This window comes from Neocloeon triangulifer, unplaced genomic scaffold, assembly GCF_031216515.1.
Source record: "Neocloeon triangulifer isolate White Clay Creek 2 clone unplaced genomic scaffold, ASM3121651v1 ptg000012l, whole genome shotgun sequence".
In the NCBI taxonomy this organism is placed as follows: domain Eukaryota; kingdom Metazoa; phylum Arthropoda; class Insecta; order Ephemeroptera; family Baetidae; genus Neocloeon; species Neocloeon triangulifer.
This window is the reverse complement of record NW_026775554.1, coordinates 12,664,557-12,691,466: the sequence shown is the minus strand read 5'-3', so window position 1 is coordinate 12,691,466 and position 26,910 is coordinate 12,664,557. Positions and strand designations below refer to the sequence as shown.

At 36.4% G+C, this 26,910-nt stretch overlaps 2 protein-coding genes and 1 long non-coding RNA gene across 4 annotated transcripts in view; all 3 read right to left on the bottom strand.

Moving 5' to 3' along the window:
• Nucleotides 1-26,455, bottom strand: part of LOC132196544 (uncharacterized) — a 162,232-nt gene extending 135,777 nt beyond the window's left edge. For both annotated transcript variants that reach the window (XM_059619280.1, XM_059619279.1), the window contains exon 1: nucleotides 26,320-26,455. In XM_059619280.1, coding sequence (XP_059475263.1) covers nucleotides 26,320-26,346 — 27 coding nt within the window. In that variant the 5' untranslated portion in view covers nucleotides 26,347-26,455. The remainder of the gene's footprint in view (nucleotides 1-26,319) is intronic.
• On the bottom strand, nucleotides 1,087-2,605 carry LOC132197779 (uncharacterized). The gene is made up of 4 exons (XR_009441902.1): nucleotides 2,511-2,605; nucleotides 2,354-2,418; nucleotides 1,376-1,471; nucleotides 1,087-1,318 (listed from the first exon to the last, which is right to left on the bottom strand). It is a non-coding gene; the product is annotated as an uncharacterized LOC132197779 (long non-coding RNA).
• LOC132197289 (mucin-2-like) lies at nucleotides 13,468-15,672 on the bottom strand. The gene is made up of 2 exons (XM_059620484.1): nucleotides 15,611-15,672; nucleotides 13,468-15,230 (listed from the first exon to the last, which is right to left on the bottom strand). The coding sequence occupies exons 1-2, from the start codon at nucleotides 15,615-15,617 to the stop codon at nucleotides 13,900-13,902; spliced, it is 1,338 nt and encodes a 445-aa protein (XP_059476467.1). The 5' UTR covers nucleotides 15,618-15,672; the 3' UTR covers nucleotides 13,468-13,899.
• Nucleotides 26,456-26,910: the final 455 nt, after the last annotated feature.

Sequence of the window (26,910 nt, the reverse complement as noted above, 5' to 3'; positions counted from 1 at the left end):
GAGAAGCTTCGCGTGTAATCGCAAGTAACACAGTACTCTGTGCGCTTCCCAATGAGAGGGAGTTCGCTGCGTGGAGAGAAGATGCCTTTGTGATTCATGGCCACTAGTCACGCCAATTCTCTTCTCATTAGCACATGTGGCTTATATTATATTTCACTGGACACTCAAATTTCATTAAAAACCGACCAACATACAGAGGATTAAAGATTTGTGTTTCAAAATAATGCGGCTAATTTTAAATTTTATTGCCGTTCTAATTTTTCTTATGATGTGTGGGTTGATATTGTCCACGGACTTAATTACACGTGCATGAATTGTGATATGCCAAAAAGAGCGTCAGCGCTAAATGGCGAATCATTAATCAAGCAATAAATTAGCAGTAAATTAGATCAAGCCGTAGCCGCCTCCTCCTCCGTACTCCGACCCGTTTTGTTTTATTGCGTGCCAAAGGTTAAAGCAAAAATTTCATCCAGCGCGCTGCAAATATAATTGATGGGGGTTCAATTCGGCCGACTCTCTCGAGATTGAGTGATGATGATTGGGTGTGCCTTAATGATCAACGCATCTATAAAATTCGCTCTCATCTGCAGACTAATGGCACTCGCCCGTGCTTCTAAAATATGACCGGTATTCTGTTTTATGCAATTGCAGTATTTTCCAGTTTTTTTTTCATTTAATAAACTTTACTGGCTTTAGTCCCGAATTGATTTTTTGCATTCTATCCCACTTTGAGTTATAATGTTAAAATGGTTAAAATTATCACTTATCAATGATTTGTAAATATGATTAATTCATTATGATGAGTCCATGAACACATAACACATAGACATTTATTTGGTATAGATCAACAATCAAGTGTACCAATTGTAAAAATATATAGCATTAATAACTAATTGCTTCAAAAACCAGAACCATCAGTATATTTAAATTCCTAGTTAAAATTTCGTAAATAATTTTTAATTGTTATACAAAAATAAATAAGAAATAAATATTCAAATAGTATATTATTAAAAAAATTAGTTTTAAATTATATATGTATAAATAACAATTAGATTAATTTAATATAAATAAACTTTTTTAAGGATCAAGTATATTTAAAAAAAAAATGCTGTTAAATTTGACGCAACTTGATTCTCATCCAGCGTCGAGCAGCAAAATTAGGAGCAGGGAAATAAATTCGCTAAGTGAGTGTGATCGCAATTGGATTTTTCGGCCGCCTCCACCTCTCCCTCCGCCTCCTCCTACATTAGCCGAGAGAGGCGTCCATTTGGCTGCTGCCTCTCTCTGCGAGTCGAATTATTATCTTGGCCCATCTGACCTATTAGGTTACAAGTATATTACGTCGTGATCAGGTAAATTATCCTCACTCTCTTACTCGCTGTACATTTGCTCCGGCAGCTCGCTTTTATTGCCCGATAATTTGATGCATCACCCCGCCTGACTGACTCTCGCGCGTCGATTGTGTTCTTGCCTGTATATCGACGAACAGCAGCGGGTCCATTTGATGCACACACCAGCATGCAAAAAAATAAAAAAAAAAAACATGTAATATAAAAAGATGAAGCGGCGCCAGACAATGCAGAGCCGTGTCCATCATGCACATGTGCGCAGATTAACAAGTACCGGTCATGGACCGAATGTTTGATTGTGATAGTGGAATATTTTTATTGACTTTTTGTATAAATTTGGTCAATTTAACTATTTAAAATTTTTTGGAATGCTTGGAATATGGAAAAGAAGGAGTCAGTATGTTAATGATTCAATATAATGTGTGCACAAAACAGCAAATGACCAAAATAGAAACAATAATATTTAGGAAATTATGCTACTCCTTGACAAGCGTGTCCAGCAGGTTGCATTTTTCGAACTTCGTGCAGCCACAATAAATAATTATGTTAAAGATCAAAAGATTTTTTTTTTTTTAGATAACATTAATAAATTATATAATATTTTTCATAGTGTATAAAAATATTTATATTATTTAATTAAGAAAATATAAAATTTAAAATATTTTAACATAAAATAATGATTTATAATGTATGGTCATCTGTTTATTGTATTTATTTGTAGAACCAGATCTGTGAATCATCAATGCATTTAAATATTTTAAATGCCTCATCTTTGTGAAGTTTTATTCTAATTTTTTTAGTAAATATTACATTTACAAGTTTATGCACAATCTCTGTTGTGAGGGAAGAGATTAAACGAGGTTAAATGGTTTATTTCATTAAGCTGCTTAATATTTCAAACAACCCACGCTGCATATATTCGAAGATTGCTGCCCACTCTTCACAACTTATTTCATATATTTCAAAAGATTTTATTACTCGCATGAGCCAGAGCAAGTACATACGTGGAATGAGCGATGAAATTATTCATAAAAACTTGGAGAGGAAGTCGCCACTGCCGCGGCGCGATCTTGAAAGAAAAACCTTTTAAAATTTCATAACTCAGGCGTAGCGCATTGGAGCAGAAAATGAGGCTGTCAGCCCGTTGCAATAAATACATACGCGAACAAGATAAACAGCACTATTTCATAAACTGCAACACTGAATAATTCACGACAAATGCGGCGGTGGCAAAACTCACACCTTCTTTCTCTCGAGCGCGCGGAAAAATAAGGACCCATGCAGTTTTACAATCCGAGAGCGAGCAGCACCATAAATTGCGCCGCGCATATTTTCCCCACTTGTTTTTCATAAGACAAATATCATAATTTTTAGCGTGCGTACAGCCGGAATGGAGAGATTTATACGTAATATTTGGAGTCGGCGGAGCATTGGACTTGCCGATGATGCGGAGAGAGAGAAAAAATCGTCTCAAGAATAAAGGGGGCATCATACACATTATTATTTCGTAATTCAAGAGCGCATATTTGGCCGCATTATCCATCAAGTCTCGAGCGAGCAAATGCGCCTGTGGGAACAATTACTTTTCACATGTGTGTGCTCTCTCGGTCCGAAAATGGTTTTTGTTCTTGGGCAGTCTGATTATTATTGCTATCAAATAATAGGGCAGCATTAAGCGCGTATATTTTCTCGTATTGTGGTGGGTGGAGTTTTTTCCTCGGCCGAGACTTCATTTTCTCGGGGGCATCAAAGGGTTATTAGCTGGAGAAGCGGTCAGCTACCAGCTTCTCGTCTCTCTCTGGAAATAATAATAATGCTGCTGCTGCTGCTGCGAGATTATTCTCTCGGGCAGGGAAAAAACGAAGCTTCTTTCTCTCTCCGACGCCGTGCTTTTGATAATCTTTTAATACTAGTGGTCCGAGAGATGAAAAACAACAACAGATTAAAAAATGATTTTCCGAAGGTCGCTACACGGCTCTCCACCAACGTACGCCCGCCGCTGTCGGATGAGATGTGATGTGCCATCTAATAGCCTCCAAATTGGGGAATCTAGTTCGAATTACAAGCGCAATCCTCCACTCCGCTGCCTCCCACCTTATATAGCAATCCAATTTCAGCTCCAAATGATGACTGCCCAAGTCACGGAATATAACTCAAAATGGATGATCAAAGATTAAAAACTTTCCAAACTTTTAAGATTAACAAGATACAAATTTTGGCTCTATTTTTAGATGTATTATTATCAGCATGAATAATTCTTAATCTGAAAAATTTATTTTGCAGAATATCCGCATCCGCATCCTATAATTTAAATGATTACATGAAATGGTTGAAAAATATCAAATATCGATTTTTATTTTTGCATTGAGCTTTGTATGAAGCTATGAGTTCATATAGATAATTGTTTGCGTTAAATATTGCATTCCAATCATATGATTTAAACACCTTGGCCATCATACTTTTAAGAATTCCTATCGATTGACATTATATTATTCATATTTTTTTATAATACAATGCCTAATGTCATTTTATTCTACTTTTCAAATAAATACCGCGACTTGTAATAAATAAAAGCGCCTGATTCTACTAACTATGTATTTTAAGCATTAATTAAAATAATTCACAATTTATTACAGCCGACTTGATCCACAATCTAAACCACATTTTTCACTCTCAATCAGCTGCAGTGTAATAAAACGTCAATTTGAATAAACTCTTCACTTGCAAATCTCCGGCGGTTTGATTGGAATGAGACCGGCGCGTCCTCCGGATCCAAGTGAATTGCAATTCAAATGCAATTCTACTCATTATTGCCACGCAGTTGACGTTTATGCGTGACAGAAATTTCTTAAGTGCAGAGACTTATTATGATTTTTCTGAGAGAAAAGGCGTTTAACCGCGCTTTGAGAGTCGCCACCCAGAACGGCGCATTCACTTCCAATCAAGAGCAAAACGAATGAAAAAGCGTTTAAATAGTTTTTTACATCAACTTCATTACAACCCGTCCGCTGGTAAACGCACACACACACTTATTCGCATTGTGGACGTGTTTATACACACAGGCCGCCACCGCCGCCTCCTATTTTTATTTATATATGAGCCCGAGCAGCGCGGGAATTTTATTTTTCCGCGTGAATTAATCCGCTGCATATTAACCTAGTATTTCAAAATGCGTCTCATAAAATCGGAGAGCAGCGCCGAGTGTGAATGCACTCGCTCGCCTATCGGGTTTCACGCGTCAAGATAATTTCGTCCTCGCGGTGTGCGCGCTTAACGCTTTACCAACACCCACTCTCGCGGCCGACTGCGCTCAAAATTTCCTGCAACAGTCATATCATATTTTATTTCAAGTACAGTAAATATTAATTATTAGAAAAAAAATCTGTCAACACAGTAAAAATATAAGATTCAGCAATATAATTTACATTTTGTTAATTTTTTAATATTGTTTGCCAAATAAAGATATATTTTTTATGCTTAATTACTTTGTTTAAATAATATTACAATAATTTTTTATTTGAAACAAAATGTAACCAAAAATTTATAACCCACCCGTTAAAAAGCTAAATGAGCAATACAAGTAACAGATTGAATTTGACTCTTGCTCTTCAAATGGTTATGGATGATACTTTCTGATCAAAATTAAAATGAAAAAGAAAAGAATTAAAGAAAGATAAGAGTAATTAATAATCACGCATGCTCTAGGTGTGAATCGGGAAATAAGCAAAATTTTAATGAGACACAAAGACTTGTCTTTTTATTTATCGCAACATCACAAAGACCGCCCGACTTTAAATTAAGTTAATATAAAATTGACCATTGAAATACCACTTTTAATTTTTTACCATATAAATCAATAATATAAATTTTTGCATTGTTCATATTCTGCAAGATTTTTTATATGTTATAACCAAGACTTGATTATTCTAACGATATGAAGTGAACAGCTGTGAGTGCTTGTGCATCTGTCTAACGCTTGGTGGAGGCGAGGAATTTCGAGAAAAGCGATGCAAATCTGATTAAAATATCTCATTACTAGGCGCTGGCTGGAAGAGATTAAGAGGGAATCTCTGCCATGCACGCGGTGATTTTTCTCTCGATCCATCCGATTTAGCCTCACTCACTTTTGTGGTCTGGCTGCTGGAGAACTGTCAGGACGATGATTGCGCTGTGGGGTTCAGCTTCTCAAGTGTCACACCACCAGGTGGATTTCATTTAATAAAACAACACTAAAACACGTCAAACCTTTTTCCTAACCTTTCAGCGGGATAATATTTACATAAAATTTAAATTTAGAATTATAAAAAGAAGTTGCGCTCTCTCACTTTTCAGTGTGGGTGCTGAGTTGAGAGCGCGATCACTTATTTTTGCCCTCCGCGCGAGGAAAGCATAATATGAGCAATGCAAGTCAGCTGGAGACTGACACGCAATTCACGCAGAGATGTAAAGTGTCTGTTTTCAAACGAGCGTAGAATCTCATCCTAAAAATCTAACAAAACAATTTACTTCAAAATATCATTTTTTTATTATTCAAAAATTTTTATTATTTAATTTACAATTTGTATTGATATCTTTCAATTAATTTTCTAACTTTTAAATCAAAATTTTGTCATAAAATTTTACACTGATGAAGCATAAAATAATTTTAGAAATAAATTGGAATTTCAAAATCAATCTAGGATGCAGATATTTTTTCATATCTCGTATAAATAGGAAACAGAAATATTATTTGGAATGGTAGAAAGCTGGTAGGAAAATTATCACTCTTTTCAGCAGAAATAAATTATAAAGCACACTTGCTTTATTTTACCGCCATAGTGTGTGCATGAAAAGTGTCGGCTGCAGCGTGTTATTCCCGAAAAGTATCATTGACCTGGGGCGGGCGAACGCGGAGAAAAAACTCGCTCGGCGAACTTGTGGGTCCGGCGGTGCTCACAAAAGCTCCGAATAAAACAATATAATAATTTTTCTATAGCCGCCAGTGTAAAAATTGGAGGAAAAAAAGAGTGGCAGCAGCAACAACAACATGAGCGGCGGCTCCACACAGTGTGTTTTGTGTGTATTTATTTATCTTTCCAGCAGCATCATGCATGTTTTTGTTGGTGCTTCTTTCACTGAATAAAAATTTTTCAGCCGTGCCCCGCGGCCGCTCGCAAGGACTCCACAGTGGCTATCGACCCCACCCACCGTCCGTCCATAATCACATGCTCGTCTTTAATGAAGGCGCCTCTCCGGGACCTGCTCCGTATAAAATAGTAGCAATAAAATCGGCCGCAATAAATTTTATGGGGCCTGGCCAGAGCTCGCTGCATTCGGAAAATTGCCCTCGAACTCATACACTCATTCCCGAACAAGTCGAGTGGAAACAACTAGCGGGTAAAAACATATACGAGATCACTCGCGATGCAATCCGCGCGCTTTTTAATTTGGAAAGTATGTATGCAGGCGGGCATCGGTCACTTCAAAAGAACCAAACGCCGCTGCAATCATCTTGCAAGTAGTACATCTCGGCTGATTTGCTCGTTTGATTTCTAACTTCAATCTCTGGTCTTTTGTATAATGCGATATGCAGCAGCATGTTGATATTGGAGATATTGAATATTTAATGATTTTATGTTTGCAACTGGAATTTAATATTGACTTTATATCGTGAAAAAAGTACAGTAAACATCAAAAGAAAAATGGTAGAGATTGATTATAATTTAAAATTTGTCTTTTTTTATGTGTATATTTGACAAGGAAATTAAATTTAAGAAAAAAACATCCTCATAGCAAAAATATTACATATGCATTACTAAAAATAAATCAATAAAAACAAACATTCATGTATCTTTTTCAGCATTAATATAAAAACAAAATTTAATAAGTTAGTAAAATTATATTTTTTTTTGAAGCACATTAACGAAGATTATTGGAAAAATATTATAAAATTTATTTTACTAGATAAGGAGACTTTCTACATGCACGATATACAAACTTGTTGTACCCACAAACTGTTCATTAACAAGCGTGTAAATTTACGAGTGCACACAACGATTCGTGTTCATTCGTGGGTGCTGTGCGCGCGAGAGCCAAATGGGCCGATTACACGTGAGCTATTTGTAGTCCTGAAACACACGGTGTGCGCAACACACGGGTCGAAATTATTGATGGGCCAAAGTAATCCGAACTGACTCTCGAGCCAAAAGGAGATTTATACCTTGTAAATTATTAATTACAAGCAATAGATTATCATAAAGATAATTCCGGTCCGGAGTAATTATATTGAGCAGAGAGTCTGCTTTTAAGAGCCACCCACTCCTCCAACTGATTGATTACACATGCATGCACACATCTTGGAAATTGGTGTATGCGGGTAATGTGTTTTATTACGAGCACCAACGCCGGGGTCACCGTCCATTTACCACGAGGGCCAAACTGAGATTAATGAAATTTCATTTATTTTTTAGGCCGCGACATGCAAGATTAACACCAGGTTTGAGAGGAAATCCAAATTTAAAATACCCTACTTAGTTTTTTTTTTACACTCCAGCAAGTTAATTATTTTCAGAGAGATCACGGCCTGATTTCTATCGACTCCCTATACGTACTTGGAAATTTAATTGCTCCGTTCCAAACGCGGCGTGTCTGTGTACATAAGTTTCCTTTTGTGTATTTACTCAAAATTAAAGGCCAGTCTGACAGGGTCATCAATTATATTTCAGTGAGGATAGTGAATTTTATTGTGAAAGCCGCGCTTTCTTGACTGATTGTCAGAAAGGCTAAAGTACGACGTGAAAAAATAATGCTTGCGAAGGAGAAATGAATGTATGATTAATGTTTGGATGAGTCATGGAAAACCATCGATTATTTCAATCAAAAATATCAAAAGTGTTTGCAAAATAAAATCAATATTTATACATGTTGCTGCAATTTTTTGGAGAATCGTGCTTCATTTTTGCTAAAAAAAAAAAATTGCTTCTAAATTTCAAAATAATGTTACATTTTTAAATTTGGCGTCTTGCTAAATTTTATAATTACATATTAACTCTATAAACTAATTTACAACAATCTTAAGTAATAAGTTAAAATTTAAACCGATTTAAACTAAAATTTGCTTATAATATTTTATTAAATTTAATAAACTTTCTTTAATAAAAATTTGCGTTTTTATTGCTTTTAAATCATTTTGCTAGCTGATTTCAAATCTTTGAAGTTTTCATTCACGTATAATGTATTTTTTTTTTTTTATTGATTTAAAACATTGCATTGAATCAAATTGTTACTTTTGGTTGTAAATGGTGACATCTATTTTATGGCTGCCAACGGATGGCTTCGGAAATAAAAATTATTAAAATTTTTGGAAGTTAAAAATAAGATGAAATTGTTATGATTCGATTAATCAAAAGTTTTTGATTAATAACTGAATTAATATATATTAAGAAATAATTCCATATTATGTACTGGCTAGTTATATGGATATCATTTAGAATTATTAAATCATTGATTTTAATTTTTTTTATTGCATTACCTTATCACCTTTAAATTTTGTGATTTAAAAATGTTATACAGGCATTAAGTAAAATAATTTAACCAAAGAAAAACCATTACACCTGTCGGAATGAACGAGAAATTGTGACCTTACTCACAATTTCTTATTTGAATTTGTAGCAAAAAATTAGAGCACATTGCTTCATAAAATATAAGAAATTGTACTTGCAGGAATGAAATACGAACATCGTCATCGGACGCAGGTTTTATATGTTAAGTGCGGTGGTGGCGTCCACGTAAGTGCACAACAAGTCTCGGGTAATACACATTTTTATTTCGGCCACTGGAGTTTGTTTGGCTTGTGAAAAGCTACTTAACGGCATCACCCACGCTCCTGGCCAGCCGCTCTCTCGAGATTTCCACTTGTCAAGACGCAAACACACACGCTCAAATTTATTCAACCCCGAGGTGGCACTTAAAACCGCGCGTTGCAGCGTTTGCTTCGCTCTCCTACTGTTTCGTCTCGCTCTTTTTTAAGTCTCATCTCCTTTAATCTACCCACACACTAATCTGTCTCGGGCATTTCATCAAGATCGTATGACACTCAACCTTTCATATTTCATACATAAACGCACGCCATTACGACTTTTGTGGAGCTGCTGCATAATTCCTTGTGCTTTGTATTCGAATTTACGACCGATCGACGATAATTTTCTGCTGCTTTATGATACGCCAGACTTCAAATTTAGCGTCGTCTGGATCAGATTCAGCCTCGCGAATACGCCCGCGCCCTCAAAATTTTACCAACAACACCCACTATAATATCTCTAGAGGTGCTTCTGAATCGTAAACTGCATCAATTGCTCCAGCATATAAGACAACGTAGAAATATTAACACACAAAAGTATGCAGAAGTTTTCCAGGCAAAAAATATTTAGATCATTCTCAATTTTAAAAGGTTAAAATTTTATCCAAAGTGCCCCCGTCGTACAATTGAAAATTTTAAGATACCATTGAATTATTATTTATCTTTGGTCTCACTTAAAAGACGAAAATTAAAATTTGAAACTATTTTGATTTATGATAATAGATATTATAAAAAATTAATTTGTTCATTTAAATGCATTTGTAATAATTCATTCATTTTACACATTTTATTCTAGCTAAAACTATCAAATTTATTTAAAAAAAATTTTAAACACGTTATTTCAAACATTTGCCAACGATCTGTCTAATTATTGAATATATTAAGCATCACGAATTTTATATTAATTGAATAATAAATATAACATTCAATAGTTAACAAAGTGTTGTACTGCTGCAACGTGCAGCTTTAATTAAAACTATCAGGAATTTAAAGGGGGGAAAATCAGTATTTATCCTGTTTTTCTAATCTTCAAAAGTCTGAAATTTTCTCTGTGTTTTAATTGAGGAAAGTTAAATCGGCTTACCCTTTTATCTTCTGCTGGTCATTATATTTAACACAAAGAGGTAAAAAAAGAGGAGCTGCACCCGCTGCATGCTGATGCTCTTTCTCTCTCGTGTGTGGATTTACGATTCCACGCGAGATCACGATTTCGTGGACCAATTTTCTATTGTTATTACACGAGAGGCTACTATATAGTAGTGGCTACTACCGCTCGGACGACCGTGTGTATCTATATCTACATACATAAGTTTAAGTCTCAATTTTGTGTTCATCGTGATTATAATTCTATACCACAAGCGGCCGCCGATAAAATATCAGGAAAGCCATTACGAGAGAGCGCCGAGTGGGAGGAAACAATTTTTTCCTCATTCCTATTTAGATAAAAACACGCTCGCTTCTGCGGTTCCTATACTTTTTGTCTGCTGAGAGGGAATTGGTTTATCGAAGATTTCGGTGCACGTTTCGTGACTGCACCTGCACTTCAGGAGCTCTCGGCGCAGAGAAAATCGTCCGAGACTACTATGTAGGAAGGAGCATTGCTGCAGCTTTTGATGCGACTCCTGTGGCTTCTTTTGTTTACGTTGGAGTTTCTTTTCATTTTATATTATGCCCGCTGATTGCCGGCCAGCAGCGAATAGGTCATAAAATCCAGTAAAATAATCAAGTGCAGTCAAATAAATTTACTCGACTAACCAGAAAGAAATTAAAAAATTCCTCACAGCTAAAAACATTACATTTTGTCCAAAGAGCACTTGTCTGATGCATAATTAAAATTGAACTTCTTTTTAGCACATAGAAAGTATGTAAAATTTTTGAAGAGAGAAACATCAATTTTATAAATTATTGTCACCAATAAACTAATATTTGATTAAACCTTAAGAATTTAGATTTTTTATGCTAAATTGAATAGTTATCAATAATTATATTTTAAACTTGCATTTATAATATAAGATTTACTTTTTTAATGAGACATTGTTGCATTTATCTAAATTTACTTAGTTGGTTTGCTTTATTGAGTAATTGAAATTTTGATGGCTTTGATTACAAGAATTTTAAACTATAGATATATTTTTTTAATCTGCTCTTATCTGCTTTTCTGTGTACCTTTCAGGTCTCTGCATTAAACTAAATACTATTTATATTTATTATCAATATCTTTGCATAGTTTATTTTCATCTCCGCCTTGATTTAACCTTAAATAAAATCATAATCTTGTGTTCACATAGTTAGGGCTTCAACTATCCAAACATGCAAATTTGCCATCTTCTGCGTAGCTGCAGGATGTGTGGCGGCGCAAAAAAAGGCAGAAAAGTCTAATTGCAAAGATCGACTGATGCTTTTGCTTTTCAACAGCAGCCCGTCGTCATCATCATCAGTTTGACTGATAGTTGTTATCAAGCCGCTACGTGTGCAAAGCAATGCACGTGTGTGCGCCCAACAATTATCATGGCACATACACGTCGGCCGCCGGCGCTTTTCTCTGGCTAATGCTTGCTCCAGCAGCAGCAGCACGCAGAGCAAAATTACCCGACCGTGTCCAGCCGGCGTAATTAGTGTTCGGGTGTTGTGCACGGCCACTTTTAATTTGGCCAACGGTAGCGTCATTTTGACGTTTTCTCATTTTTTTGCCGCGGCCAAGAATGCGCGCAAAAAGCAAAGCTGGTCATCTCTCAAAACATATGTAATTAAAAATGTCGCAATTCAACTGACGAGTGAGAGAGCAAATAATTATACGCGGTACCAAAAAGGAATATTATATATATTTTGTTTCAAATAGAAAACGCATGCTTATTTCTTTTTTTAATTACAAATGGAAAAGTGACGCAACGCGGCCTGCGGCTGAAATTTATTGAGTGCGGGCAATAAAAACACGAATCGTCGGCGGTCGGCATGCGAGGCGGTTAATTTGCATATTTGATTGCAGCGCGCATCGCTGCCCGTGTGATGATGATAATTATGAGATTTGATGCCATGCACTAAGTCTATTATACGCACACCTCATCTCCAATCAAAGTATGTTTAAAAAGGACTTTTAAAAAGCAAATAGTTTGAATCAATTCAGTTTAAGTTAATTACCAAGTCATATTGTTTTTTTTTTGCATAATATAAAAATCCAACTGAAGAATAATTGGATCTAATGAATTAAGCTTAATTTAATTATCAAAAAATTACACAAAAATAGGAAAAAAGGCTTTCCTATTGATATGAATTAATTATCATTTTTATGTTTGTACCTGATTAACTGATTATAATAAGCTCCAATAACTAAGTGACCTTGACTCATTAGTGATGGATCAATGCAAATTTTACAAGTGAAGCATAATATAATTGCAGGTATGAAAATAATTAAACTAAATATTTGCAACCCTGAAAAAACAGATCCTACAGCATGTCCCTTAAAGACAAAACGGCACTGTTTCTTTTAGTATCCGCAGCTGCGGTGGAGTATTTTATTATCGAAAGGAGCTACAGAGGCACTGACTGTACAAGCTCTTTTTGCGCTAATCACCGCCGGTGTATTTATCTTGGTGAGCCGCCGTGACAATGATTGAGTGAGCAGGGCGTATTTGGAATTACCTGAGCCCACTCTGCCACTCGTCGTCCTCTATACTCGCAGCTTTTTGTGCAACTTTGTGGACTTGTGTGATACTCTATTTAGGCGAACAAATCACTACGAGGTGACACTCGCGGTGACTGGGGGAAGAAAAACAGCGCTCGGCTTAATTAATTGAGAAATTATCGCCTACAAGAAAAACTGTTCAGTGTCACATATTCCTGTTTACTCAACGGCGAGTTGCGCAAAACGGTGAGAAATGCGAGCATTCAGAGGAAGATTAAACGTTGCCATTGTAATTCCATACTTGCTCTGGATACAAATTCACTAAACGCAAAAATGTATTCAAAATTTCGTTGCAATATTCTATTCTCCATGACAAATGAATAATATTTTATGAAACATTCAAATATAATAATTATGACAATTATGTTCCCAAAAAATATGCATATATGTATGTTTATTTTGAGCTTTCAGGCATTTAAAAATTGTTCCTTTTTGGTAAAATATGATAAAATAAATTTAAAATAAGAAAATAAATTTAATTATTTCTATCAATTAGCATTAAGTAAATTTAATACAGTTCTCTAGAAAAATTCTAATTGATTAAACTATATTATTCATAGTATTTGATAATATATAAAATTATTGTTAATAAACAAAGGTTTGTTATTAATATAAAAATATTTTATTATTGATGTATTGTATTTTACATAAAGCTCAGGTAAAACAACTTCAAGACAATCATTTTTGATTAAATTCTTCCAAATTTATAATTAATAAATAAAAACAATAATACACAATTTATAAATTAAAATTACAAACAAAAATTATGGTTATAAAAAAAATTTTATTTTTTTAAAAATTTTGTTAAAAAATAGCATTTTTTGCAAACATTAAATACATTAATAAATACAGAATAAATACAACTAGGATGATTGATTTAATTGATTAAGTAGAAGGAAACCCAATAATACAAAAAATGGTCAAAAATTAAAGAGATTACATTGGTTGGCTCATTGAATGGAATGTGTTTTATGAGGAATTATTCCGTGAATTATGATAACGCGGTGGTTATCTGTGGCTGGTGACGGTGGTTAATATACTTCTGGGATGGCTTGTGAAAGGGTGGTTATTTCCGTAATGGTTGGTGACAGGGTTGTTACTTCTGGGGTGGTTACTTCTTGGGTAGTTACTTCTGGGGTAGTTACTTCTTGGGTGGTTACTTCTGGGGTGGTTACTTCCAGGGTGGGTTTGGTTGGTAACAACGTGGTTACTTCCAGGGTGGTTGTTGGCGAGGTGGCTGATGGCGGGGTGGTTACTTCTGGGGTGGTTCCTTCCGGGGTGGTTACTTCCGAGGTGGTTACTTCCGAGGTGGATACTTCCGAGGTGGTTACTTCTTGGGTGGTTACTTCCGGAGTGGTTGTGGTTGGTGATGGGGTGGTTCGTTCGGGTGTGGTTTCAAAAACTGTAGTTGTAGAGGTGTTTTCCTCCTCCTTGCACCCCGCACTACTAGGCCAGTCACACACTTCCAGGACAGGATTAAAGTGAAGTCCTGGTGGACAAGCAAACCAAATAGGCTTTCCCCAATCACACTTGCAAAAACTGCTGCAATCCCCTGGGTTCGGCTTATGAATGGCCAGTCCCTCGTTTATTTGTGGACACTCAACACCTCTGCATTTAGTGCTGGTTGTTGGCGAGGTGGCTGATGACGGAGTAGTTACTTCTGGGGTGGTTGTGGTTGGTGACAGGGTGGTTACTTCCAGGATGGTTGTTGGCGGGGTTGTTACTTCCGGGGTAGTTGGTGATGGGGTGGTTCTTTCGGGTGTGGTTTCAAAAACTGTAGTTGTAGAGGTATTTTCCTCCTTGCACCCCGCACTGCTAGGCCAGTCACACACTTCCAGAGCAGGATTAAAGTGAAGTCCTGGTGGACAAGCAAACCAAATAGGCTTTCCCCAATCGCACTTGCAAAAACTGCTGCAATCCCCTGGGTTCGGCTTATGAATTGCAGGTCCCTCGTTTATTTGTGGACACTCAACACCTCTGCATTTAGTGCTTGTTGTTGGGGTGGTTGTTGATGTGGTTGTTGAGAGGGTTGTTGAGAGAGTTGTTGAGGGATTTGTAGAGGGGGTTGTCGAGATGGTTGTTGAAGTTGGTCTTGTGACTGTTTGGCACTTAGCATTGTCTGGCCAGTCACAAACTTCCAAGAACCTGTTGAAGTGAAGTCCTTTTGGGCACTGGAAGTAGATGGCCTTGCCCCAGTCGCACTTGCAGAAGCTTTCGCAACTGAGAGGATTTGGCAAGTGGACAGCATGGTCACCGTTCAGTCGTGGGCAATCGGTCACCAACTGACAACCTCTATTGGGTGAGAGGATCTGAGAGACCGTGCTACTCACAAGAGTTGCAACAAGCAGTGAAAAGTGAATTGCTAAAAGAAACATAAAAAAGTTGTTTTATCATTTTAAATTGAAATGTTTGTTCACACATTTTTAATTCTCTATTTTTTCTTTCAACTTTCTACCCTCCGTCATTAATCATTTGTAATGAAATATTCTGACCTTGTCATTTTTAGTCATTATTTCAGAAGAATATTATTACCAATAATATGATTTTCATTTTTCACACTGGCAAGAAAGAAATAATAAAAAAGTGGCAAAATTCTCAATTTGGTCAAAATTTTAAAGTTTTTTTTGCCTGGGAATCGGTTTAAATGAGAGGTGTGTTTCTCTTCTATTTTTTCTGATTTTTTCTACTTGCATATTTTGATTAAAGATAAACGATTTTAATGAAATGTATAGAGATGCAAACCTTTCATTGTCGAGTTTCTCTGTAAAGACTATGCGTTTGTTCAGTTGCTTCCACGTTCCGTTTACTGATTTGTATTTTCTGAAATGCCCTCTTTATATACTAAATTCACTTTCATTGTAACTCTTATCACAGAAAAGACCTTAATTATTGCTGTGAATCACGATGTTAGCCCAATTAATAATTGGCAACTAGCCTCATTAGATGTGCCTGTCGGTAAGTGATAATTATGTAGACGATTTAAAACACCTTATCTGTAAGGCTTATTGTTTTACAATTAACTTAATCGTATGTCAGACAATTTATATCATAATCTCTGATTAAATAATAATGAATAATGGCAAGACTTCTGCATTGATAACCTTGTTCTTATTTAAAATAAATAAGTTTTAACAAAAAACTATAATCTCCTCTGTGTAGCAAACTGGGTCAAAATTACAAATTCAAGTTATCAGCTAAATTAATTTTTAATCACATCTACTACAGTCGGAGAGTAATTATTTTCGCACAACTCGCGGATATGGCGCAGGACTCGCAGGAGACTGGTTATAGGTCATTAAATCGCACACTTGCTGCAGATTCCACGCAGAATTAGTTCGGGAAATTTTTGGCTAGAGCGAGTGTGTCTGTTTTTTGTGATGGGCTCAGCATTATTACAAAGTGGGGGCGGATGGAACAGGTTTATAAAAGAAGCATTAAAATAGACACACACACACACACGAACGGACGATTCTTGCGAGACCGCCGAGCAGCAGCAGCAGGTGGGGGACCTGCTGCTCTTTTCGTTGCCGCCGCTGATGATGATGCGCTCGTTGCGAAATTGGACGGTCGTCTTTTCACTGCATTTTTCTGTTTGACCCTCCAGGGCAAGTAGAAAGAGATTTTGCAGAATATTTCCGCTTCATTTTGTTGCTACTTTGCAGTAGGCAATAAAATTGCATATAAAAGCAGAAATCTTATATTATCTTGAAAGAAATTTATATTTAAAAGAGAAATAATTGGTATATTATAATTGTAATTTTACTCATTCGCATGATGTTTGCGTTTAACGATTTTTACTGGTCTGAGAGTTGAAACGCAGAAAAAACGTTTAATTCCTACATTCCTATTCAAACAAACCCCCGCACAAAAACTTGCACGTAGCCTAATAAAGGATGCGAACTCGGTCATAAAAATTTTCCCAAGAAGCGTTTTGTGTAGATCACACGGATGAGTTCACGGAATGATGGTAATGCGGCGGGAGCACTATGGCCGCAGCCTTCCTTTATCCAAAAACGCCGTCGGCTGTAATTTAGATAAAGCGGTGGAATAATTTCTTATTCGGGCGCTCAAATACTACTGCACCGGTCTGATGCTACCGGGGATCATTCCAATCAGCAAAACAAAGCTCTTTTAAACCCAACACCTTGCGGTCATTTCTTTGAAAACAAAAATGGCGTGTTCAATATTATTTCCACAATGCCCTCAAGTTGGACCGTGCGGCACATCAATCCTGGTCGACTTTCAATACAAAGAAAATAATCCAACCAAGTCAGATCTTTATGGTCGCGGGACTGTTTTTCGAACTCGTTCTGTTGAAGTAAAAATCAATTTCCATTATTAAAATATGCAGATTCTTTACAGCCAAACTTATGAAATTAAAATTTTACTATTCAAATCATTATTACACTTTGTGTGACTTTGTGTTCCATAAAGACAGAAAAATAAAATAATTTTCGTTATGGAACATATTTTCTTAGGTCAATTTATCGTAGAGCATGTATGCAATATCAACGCACTGGTGTGCAACAGGTTGCATACCTATATTCCCCTAGCCACTTTTTTGTTCGTTGGGAGGTTTTTTTTTAACGCAGAATATTTTTCGCCGCTTATTTATCCACGTTTGTAACATTCAGTGAATTTAAGACGGTTTAAAATTTATCTTATGAAAGCTATTCTTAAAAAACATTCACCTGATTTATCATCTTGGTAATTGTGATGTATTTAAATTTTAATAAAAAAAAAGAAAACAATTTCTGCTAAATTTGGAAGTTTATGTACTTTTCTTATTTAAAATAATCCAGCTGAAGGTGAAACAACGATATCAAGCATCTCCTCCATAAAAAGGTAAGATGAAATGTGTGGCGTGCGTTGTAAAATCACTTTTTGTGTGTGTGCGCGCCTGATTGATGATTATCAGCGGCAGCCAAGAGAGCGAGCGCTGTATCTTTTGGTGCATTGCGTGCGCCCGGATTATAATTTTAATATGAAATTCCTGGTGCTGTATCCATCTGTGACGGCCTCGGGAGGCATCTCGTGTATTTATTTTGTGTGTATTTTATTCACGTGTATGATAAATATACGAATCAGTATGAGGCTTTTCTTCGTGTGTGATGCGGCGCGCAGCAAATTCGTCGCCGCCGGGAGCGGTGGCGGGCCAGCGAGAGATCTTTTGTTTTCCGATGGTCCCGCAACTTTCTTTGCGAAATTATCGGGGCCATTGGAGCCAGATGATCATCGTCAGAGCACGAAAGCCCAAAATTGATTACTCTATCCGTGGGGGAGCTAATTTGCTTTTGTTATTCGGACAGAGATTGAAATCTGGATTAGGATTTTGCATAATTTGACTGACGTCTGCATATGAAGCAATCATCTCTCAAAGTATTTTGAGACGAAAAATACATTTGACGATTTTCGTTTAAACATAAAAGCTTTATTTACGTGCATACAGTAAATGAATATATTATTTAATTATAATTCATTAACGTAGCCAGATTAATACTATTCGATCCACTAATTTATGAAAATAATTGCAACGAATATTGTTCATTACGGTGCATTATGGTTCATTGTTGTTTATGATCAAAAGCTAGAAAAAAAGGATATTTAAAAAATAATACTGATGCGGAGAGAAAAAAATGCCACATTACTTTTTCATATTGACTATCTTTTAAATTTATTAAATAAAAATTATCAAATTTGTAATAGTTGTTTTGATCTTTAATTGAATCAATTTTATAATTATTTTATGATCAAAATTTTAATTGAGTGAAGCGCCTGACAATGTTTTTTCCTTTCAAAAAATCATGAAATTATTAGCGGGTTTAATTGAAAAATAAAGAATTGAATTAAAAAAATACATAATTGCTAATCTGGGTTGTATCTTTATCATGACATTGAGAGATTTCGTTTTAACATAGATTCAGCATAATTGATGAGTGCAAGTGACGGCCTTCAAGGATCTTGTTCTTTCGAGCATCTATTTTTAAGCTCGCGGCTGCATGATTATTGGCTGAACCGTGTAATGTGCGTTTGATTTATCGAATCAGCTGTCTGACCTGCGTCCCCGCTAATCTTTGCGGCGCAGTAGCTGTGTGGGTGACGCGCAGCACAATAAAAAAGGGAGCGAGCCGCGGAAAATACACACCCGACACGTGAACGCGAAGAAGCTTTTACTCACACAAACTCATTTATTTTGTGTGGGAAGAGACACGCTCCTGTTGCTGGCTCCGAGCATCGGACTAAAAAACTCCCTAGCTGTGTCGACAGAGTGACGCGTGTCTTTTTCTCTCTCGCCGCAGTTTGCTGAGCACCATTTCATAATTAAAATGCGTCTTTTGATTTGATGTGCCTCAATGAAGCATTTTCTAAAAAATATAAAAAGATTTTTACATCAAATTTCAAGGAAATCAAGTGAATTTTTTCATTGTTCCCTCTTATATTCCAAACTGCTTTTTTTCAACAAGATGCTTTCAAATATGAACATTTTTTAAATAAGGAAATACAGAGATATTTTAATTAATTTTTGAAGGTGAAAAATGTGACATCTGTTTCAACTTATTCGGCTGAACCATATGAGCGAGAATTTCGGTTTTTCTCGATTTTTAGGTTGTTAAAAGTAAATCAAGAGCACATGTTTCGCTCACTGCTGGGACGTTAAGCAAAGTTGCTCGTCGTTAGGCAACCCCCTCGTCGCCAGTTCACAATGAGCCGACTATTATGTTGGGCCGTGTTTACACGGCCCCATTGTTGGCGATCGGTGACGGCCGTTTAATTTAAGGCGGCCAGCTGCGGCCGAAAACAAGCGTATAAAGTGGCGGGCGGGGGTGTCGCTTTTGCTTTTTCACTCGGCAGCACACAACAACATTATTTCCTAGCGACTTTTGACGACCAGCCAAAATTCTTCGGCCCGACCAGATTTTCTGCTCACGCTGCCGTGCGTGGGCGAGCTCGATGTTTGAGAAACAGTTAAATATATTATATTGTTTTTCTTTCTTTCACAAACCAAGATATTTTTAGTTTTTAAAAGAAATGGACCTTGATGTTAACAAGTTTGATAAATTAAAAAAATAAGAAGCCATGGATCTATTAAATAAAATTGTTGAATTAAATTTAAGAAAAAATACTTTTCTGTTAATAACAAAATTTCAAAATTCTTACGATAATTTTCAGAAACATATCAATAATAATTAGTGTCACAATCAGTATTTAATAAAAATAATAATAAGAAATATTAAAAAATTGAAACATACAAAACATTGAAAGCACAATTGTTTATAATTTTTTTTTCGAAAAAAAAAATCGTCTCAGAAACTGAAAATCAGCAAACAAGTATAATTTCTAGTGACAATCTCTTATGAAAATCATGCTTTTCCTTTATATTTATACAGGGTGTTTTCAAAATCAGTGCAGGTGCCTCTTGCTCAGTCTTCGGTATTCGTTTACCTGCACGTTCTATAGGCCGGGCGAGAATTTTGAGCGTGCCGCATTTCTGAGGTAGCACCGTTATTAAAGGCAAAATTTATATTTATTCAAAAGTAGGCCCGCCAATAAATCTTATCGAGAGCGGAAAATTCATTCAAATAAAATTCAGCAGCCGCTCTCTGCAATCTAAATCATAGAGAGGCGCGGTTTTGAAACTACTGCCATTTAAGTTTTGAGGAATAAATCGAGAGGGAAAAGCTTCGAGATTTATAAGTGATAAAATTGAACAACCCGAGGGGATTTAGCGAGCGGGAATCGCACTGCCCTTTGTGCTGCTGAGAAAACACGCTGCGGCGGCGGCGGCGAGGCGGATTATTGATGATCTAGAAATATGTATCGGCCAATCAGTGATTAGCATGAGAAAATAACAACACTCCTGAGAGCAGGTAGCAGTGCAAACAATAAAAAGCACTCGGCGTTTTGATATATGTGGCATAAATTGTGTCGAGAGATTGGTTTTCGATAGTGCATCTGGTCGTAAGACGGTCTGCTCTCGTGTGGTCCGCGCTTATTAACAATGCCTGTGCTCTCTTTCTCTCAGCCCGTTCGTAAAATATATAATAAATTTTCAGCCGCCGCAGATTGAAATTACTGATTGATTGATGTGCACCGTACTCTCTCATTCCGAATTAAAATGTAGATGAAATGCCGCGATTCTCATGGAAATCGACCGTAAATTAAGCAATTTTTTGCTCTGCCTTTAAACGACTCTTTTGAATACACAATTGGATACTTAGAAATCATTGAAAATTCATTTATTCGAGATCAAATTCTTTTCAACATTGTTTGGATTTCTGAGCAAACAGAAGATTCTTTTAAACAAGCATTGCAAAATGAGTACTTGTTTTTCGCACCGAATTATAGGTAGTAAAAAGTTTTGAAATATCAATTAGCCGGCGTCCCCTGTGTATATGTAAATCTGCTCAAATTTTATGTCTCTGCAGAATAACGCTTCTTGAGGGTCATAAAAAAAGTTTAAAGCCCTCAACCAGCGTGGTCTCAACGTTAGCGCCCGCAATCAGTGCCATCTGTTTATTTTTATTGAGTATCAACGGGAGGCCCATAAAAATTGGAATCAACTCTGCTATAGCCTTCCTAATAGTCGCGACAGAGGCACTTTGGCAGCGATAATAAAAGAGGAAAGAGACATGCATAGTATCACTCTCGAAATTGCTTTCGCGCCCACGCTTAAATAATGCTTGGCTGAAAATGAGAATAGTGAGATTGGTGACCCAGGTGCCTGCTTAAATTAGATAAAATGATTGCTGTTAATAATTAAAATATTTAATTTGAATAGTCTTTGATATTTAAAATAAGGATTGAGATTGTGAGGGTTTATATATAATTTTTTTTAAGTGCGATAGAAGTGTGAACAAAAACGTTTAAAATTATAGGAGATTTTTAGCAAAAAAAATAATTTGTGAAGATTCATTACGGACTGATTTGCTCCATACACAACTCATTCAGAAATGAATTAAAAACAAATGAATTTAAAATAAAGAGAGAAAGAGAACAATTAAAATTTTCCCGTGAAAAAAAAACATTTTTAATCCCCTAAAAACTGCTATAAACGTTCATAATTTAATATTTCTAGGAGACGATCCATTTGACTTGGGTATAAAATTCACGTTTCTTTATTAGAATATAGATTTTACTTTCAATCTGATCTATGTTTAATGAGTGAGCTATGCAACCAAAACAACAAAATTTATATCATTAGAAAGGACATTAAAAAAAAATTAGATTCTTTGCGATCAGCAAATCCAATGGATCAGTTCTCGAACAGGTGTGTTGGTCCCCTTTGAAATAGTTCTGTGTACTTTTTGCACGCGCAGTTGTAGATAGATCATGGTTGGCCGCGACGCTTTAAACCCCTTGCTTTCTTAAGGCTGGTTTTTTTTCTCGCGGTCGCAGGCAGCGTTCTCTTTCTCGCTATCTGTTTTTGCTTAACAAAAAAGTTGTGCCAACCAAAATAGAGGTTCACCTGTTACGTCAGCGGAGGGATCGCGAGAGAGCGGCTAACGTTAACCCACATTCTTGATCGTCACATAAGTCGTGCCACCCCCGTGCGCGACGCACACACGCGGGGCATTGTCGTCACCGAGTGATTTACGGCGGCGCTGCTCATAATTAACGGCATGTAGCCGTCGAGCACGCTTAATTACACCGGCCAGCTCCAATTTATCCGAGAGCGCCGGCTATTAATAAGGCGTTATTAAAATGCGCCCAGTCATCCCACAGCCGCGGTCGCGCGAGAGAGAGGCAATAAAAATGCAAAAATAGAGATGTCCGCCGAGCGATAAGCCGCAGCCGCCGTGTTACATTTTTCGGCTATCGTGACAGAATTTTAATTAATATCTCGATTAATTATCTATTCATGTAAAGTTTTTAATTACTCTGCACTGCCTCGCTCTCTTTCAATCTGCACCGCAATTGGCGCCTATTCTTTGTGGTCGGGCCCTCGTTTATTGAGAAATCGCCGTTCTTTTTGATTGAGTCTTTATCTTTTGCCGAGCGTCTAACGCCGCATATGTACTACCGGGTCCGATTCATTAATCATAATCTTGCATAAAAGCAGTTCGATTCCAATTCAATAGGCGACTGATTGATGGGCGGCAACTTACACTGTGGTACTTTCCACTATAGGCACCTGATGCTATTGCCACTCCCTTGATTCACTTTTTCTTGGAAAAGTATCGGATGACGCACATTAAAAAAAATTGCAAACTTTTCATATTGTTATTATATTATAGAGCAAAAAAATAATATTCAATTCATTTCAAATCTTCACTGCAATTTGCAAGTCGAAAAATATTAAATTAATATTTGAAATAAATGACAATCGATAAATAATTAATTCATAATCCATCAGAGTATAGAGTACTTTAAATTATTTTACAATTATGTTTTGATCCATTAATAACAGCTATAATATAATTAAATATATATGTTATTGTAAGTTCTAACCATATCTATTAAGAGTAGTTTTAGATTTTAAATGATTTTGAAATAAATTTATTACATTAGTGTGTTTTGTGTTAAAGAAAAATATTAAATAAGTTACTATTATTTGTAATGAAATGTAATTAAACCTTAATTAATATTTGAGATGCACTTAAATTTAAAAAAAAATCTTTTAAATAATTTAATTTTTTTTTCTTTACTGTTTATATGCTCAATATTTTAAAACGGAACAAATTCCATTACTCATATATTATCACGCTTATTATTTTTAGCAGAGCCATTCATTTCATAATATCAAAATTATAACGTTTCCTATAGTCATCCAGATGTTCAATTACATCCAACTAAATGTATATGAAGAGCATATAAATTTAATTTTCTTGCAGCAGAAGCAGATTGCCTCAAAATCAAATCTCAGCAATTTGCTTCAGTGAGGGAAATAATTCGATCTGACGTCGGACGTGGATGTGTGTCAGAATGAATTTACAATTCCATAAATTACATTGCTCAGGTGTGCACGCGGCGAGCAAGGGTCATGCACTGAAAGAAGCGTAAAATTAATGAAAAGGTTCTCGGCCGAGTTCACGAAACGGAGGAAGCGCCGACAGAGCAAGAAGTGCATTTATTCAATAAAGCATGAGAAGTGTGTGTACTCCGCACGAGAGAGCGGATGAAAATTGAAAAAGATAAATAAAAAGTTCACGACGAGAGCAGCTCCATTACCGAGTGGAATTATTTATTGCATCCTCTGCGCTCATTGAGGAAAAGAGCAAGCGCGGCCGCCGACACACACCGAGCGAAGTAGGAGATGCTCGGTTAAAAGGACGAGCATCAATTAAAGATAACCACAATGAGCCGCGTGTTCTTTTTTCGAAACAGCTGAATCCATTGTGTGATTCAAAATAAACGGCGAGCGTAGGTGACTTTCTCGCTAGCTCGCTCAGCTCTCGAAGACTCGAGGAATTTCACCCGGAGCAAAAAAAAATACGATGTGATAAAGTCAAATGAGCGTGGAAGAAAAATTAATCCCAAATTAAATGGTGCATCTGAGATTTATATGTTCCCCCGAGACAGCCTAGGTTTTTTTGACAAAACCAAGTGAATGAAAACGACGGCTTCCTCTCTCTCAAACACCTCCACACTCGGCCGAGACCGAAAAAAGAAAAAATTATATATTTTTTTTAAATGAAGTATATGGTGCGCAACGCTGGCCGAAATTTATTTTGTCTTGTTGTCTGCGCTATTTTTGAACTTGGAATTTTTATGCCCAAGCTGTCTGAAATTTTCAAATGACGAAAGTTCAAATAGTTCTCAACAAAACCACAAAAAAAGTAAATGGCATTTTTTTGTACAATTTTAAAAAAAATGTGCATCTCATTATCACTTGATGATTTAACTTTTTGTAATCAAAATAGAGGACAGTATAGCAGCCAGTTTTTATGAAAATAATTTTGATCTGAGCAGCTGCTGCAACAGAAAAATTGCAAAAAAAAAATGAGTTGGAATTACTATGGAAATAAGAAAGAAAAATTGAATTTTAATTTGTACTAACAAGGAGGATTTCCGATGCACAATTTATGAAAAAACTTGCAACATGCAAATAAAAAAGGAATATGAAATCATTCCAGCCACAAATAAAAAATTGTCTATAAAAGGCAAGGATGATTATTTTAATTTTCAATATCGAATATTTCCAATGATTATCCTCACAAAAGGAAAATTAATTCCTCTACTTTATTTCTTGCAAAACGCACAAGCCTCTCCTTCTGATTAATCAAAGCGTTTTTATGCTTCGAAGACGTGACAAACAACTAATTCTTTGCCTCCCATAGTGCGTGCGTGTAATTTCATGTTCCGATTAATCAAAACACGGGACAAAAAGTCGCCAAAACGGCGGCCACGCATACCGCGAGACCTGCTGCTTATCTTTTGAGCATTTTTTCGAGGCTGGCCATTAATTGAGCGGTATTCGTAAAAAGTGGCCAGCAGAAGAATCAGAGACAGACAGGCGGAGAAAGAGTCCGCGCGGCGAAATAATAATGTAACTCGGGGAGGAAAAAACTCGATTTGCATGTGTAGTGCTGAATCAGATATTGCATTCTCGGACGGTGTACACACTTGGTCGGTGCGAGGAGGAGGCGGAGGAGTGAGAGGAAGATGCTACTTCTGATTGCCTGCAGCGATCTGAGGCGGCGGGTGGTTCACATGCCTTTTCATTTATTCCTATACACACACACGTATGCAACGAATACCCTGAGCGCAGGTATTTACTTATTTATTTTTACACGGGTACGTCTCAGCCGGCCGGCGGGACGATGAACCTGCACCGTGCTTAAGCTGGCTTTGGCAAAAGTAGCCCTTCCTCTCTATTCCAAGATTATTCACAGAGTGGGAACGGCGAAAGTACACAATTGTCCTCAATATTGCTTGGTAGAATATTATCCTTTTTTTAATTTTTATCAAATATCATTAGTTTAATTAAGCTCAGATATAGCAAGGAAAATTCAAAATTCATGATTATTCAACGGATGCTAAAATTTAATTAGTTGAAAAGTTAGGCTAATTGTTAATATTTTCTTGTAATATACTATAATTTATTACTTCCACCTTATATTTAGGCATCAAACAACTAACTGTAAACAGAAATTTTGTTTACGTATATTTAAAATATTAACATAATGTTTTTAAATTATGCTAATTGTATTTTTTTTTCACGGTATTTATGTTTGATTTACGATAAAAATTTGTTCATCATAAACAAGTGGCCACCGTAAGAAATCTACGCGCAGATTGGCCAAAGAAAAAAATGGCCATACGGCCCATACGTTATTCCATCCTTCCGCCGAATGTGCTGATAGTAGCGCCGTCTTTTTTCCTCTCGGGGGCAAAAAGCAATTCATATGGCAGCTAGGCGAGAACGTAAACATTGAAGTGATTCAAGTGATTTGTACGAAAATCGAGTGGAAATGCGGCTGTCTGAAAGAAAAATAGGACTTAAAGCCTACCTGGGCATTTCGTACACTTCGATGCATCTTTCAGCAAAAAGCGGAAGTCCTCCGTGGGCTCATTTCGGCGAGAAAGGGCAGCAAACAACACAAGGATGTGGATCTCGCCTTCGCCATTTTTGTGCTCTTCTTCAACTGATTGAACATTGAACTGATTCAACTCCTGTTGGTGAGTTAACACCTAGGAACATTCCGAACATTCCTCCCACTGGCTTGCAATGGTGGCTGCTGCTGTTCGGCTCTTCAATGAGAGCGAACAGGTCAGCACGGGGATGAGACACGTCAGAGACGATTCCTGAGAGAAAGAGAAAAAGTGAAAAACACGCCGCTCGTTTTATTGTAAGTCTTTAAATAAATCTTTATGACTGAAATAAAAACTTCAAATTTTCCAGTTCAACGTTGATAGATGATGAACAGAAATTATGATAAATAATTGCGTCAATTAGAAAAAAAATCTCCGATAGTGGTGTTTTTAAGCAGTTTATTAAATTTTGATATTTAGAACGAGAGTATTTCTTAACAGTAAATTGTTGTAGAAAAATGTAGCCAATTAATCTTTCTTTCATTTCTGTACTCTACGACTCAATGGCG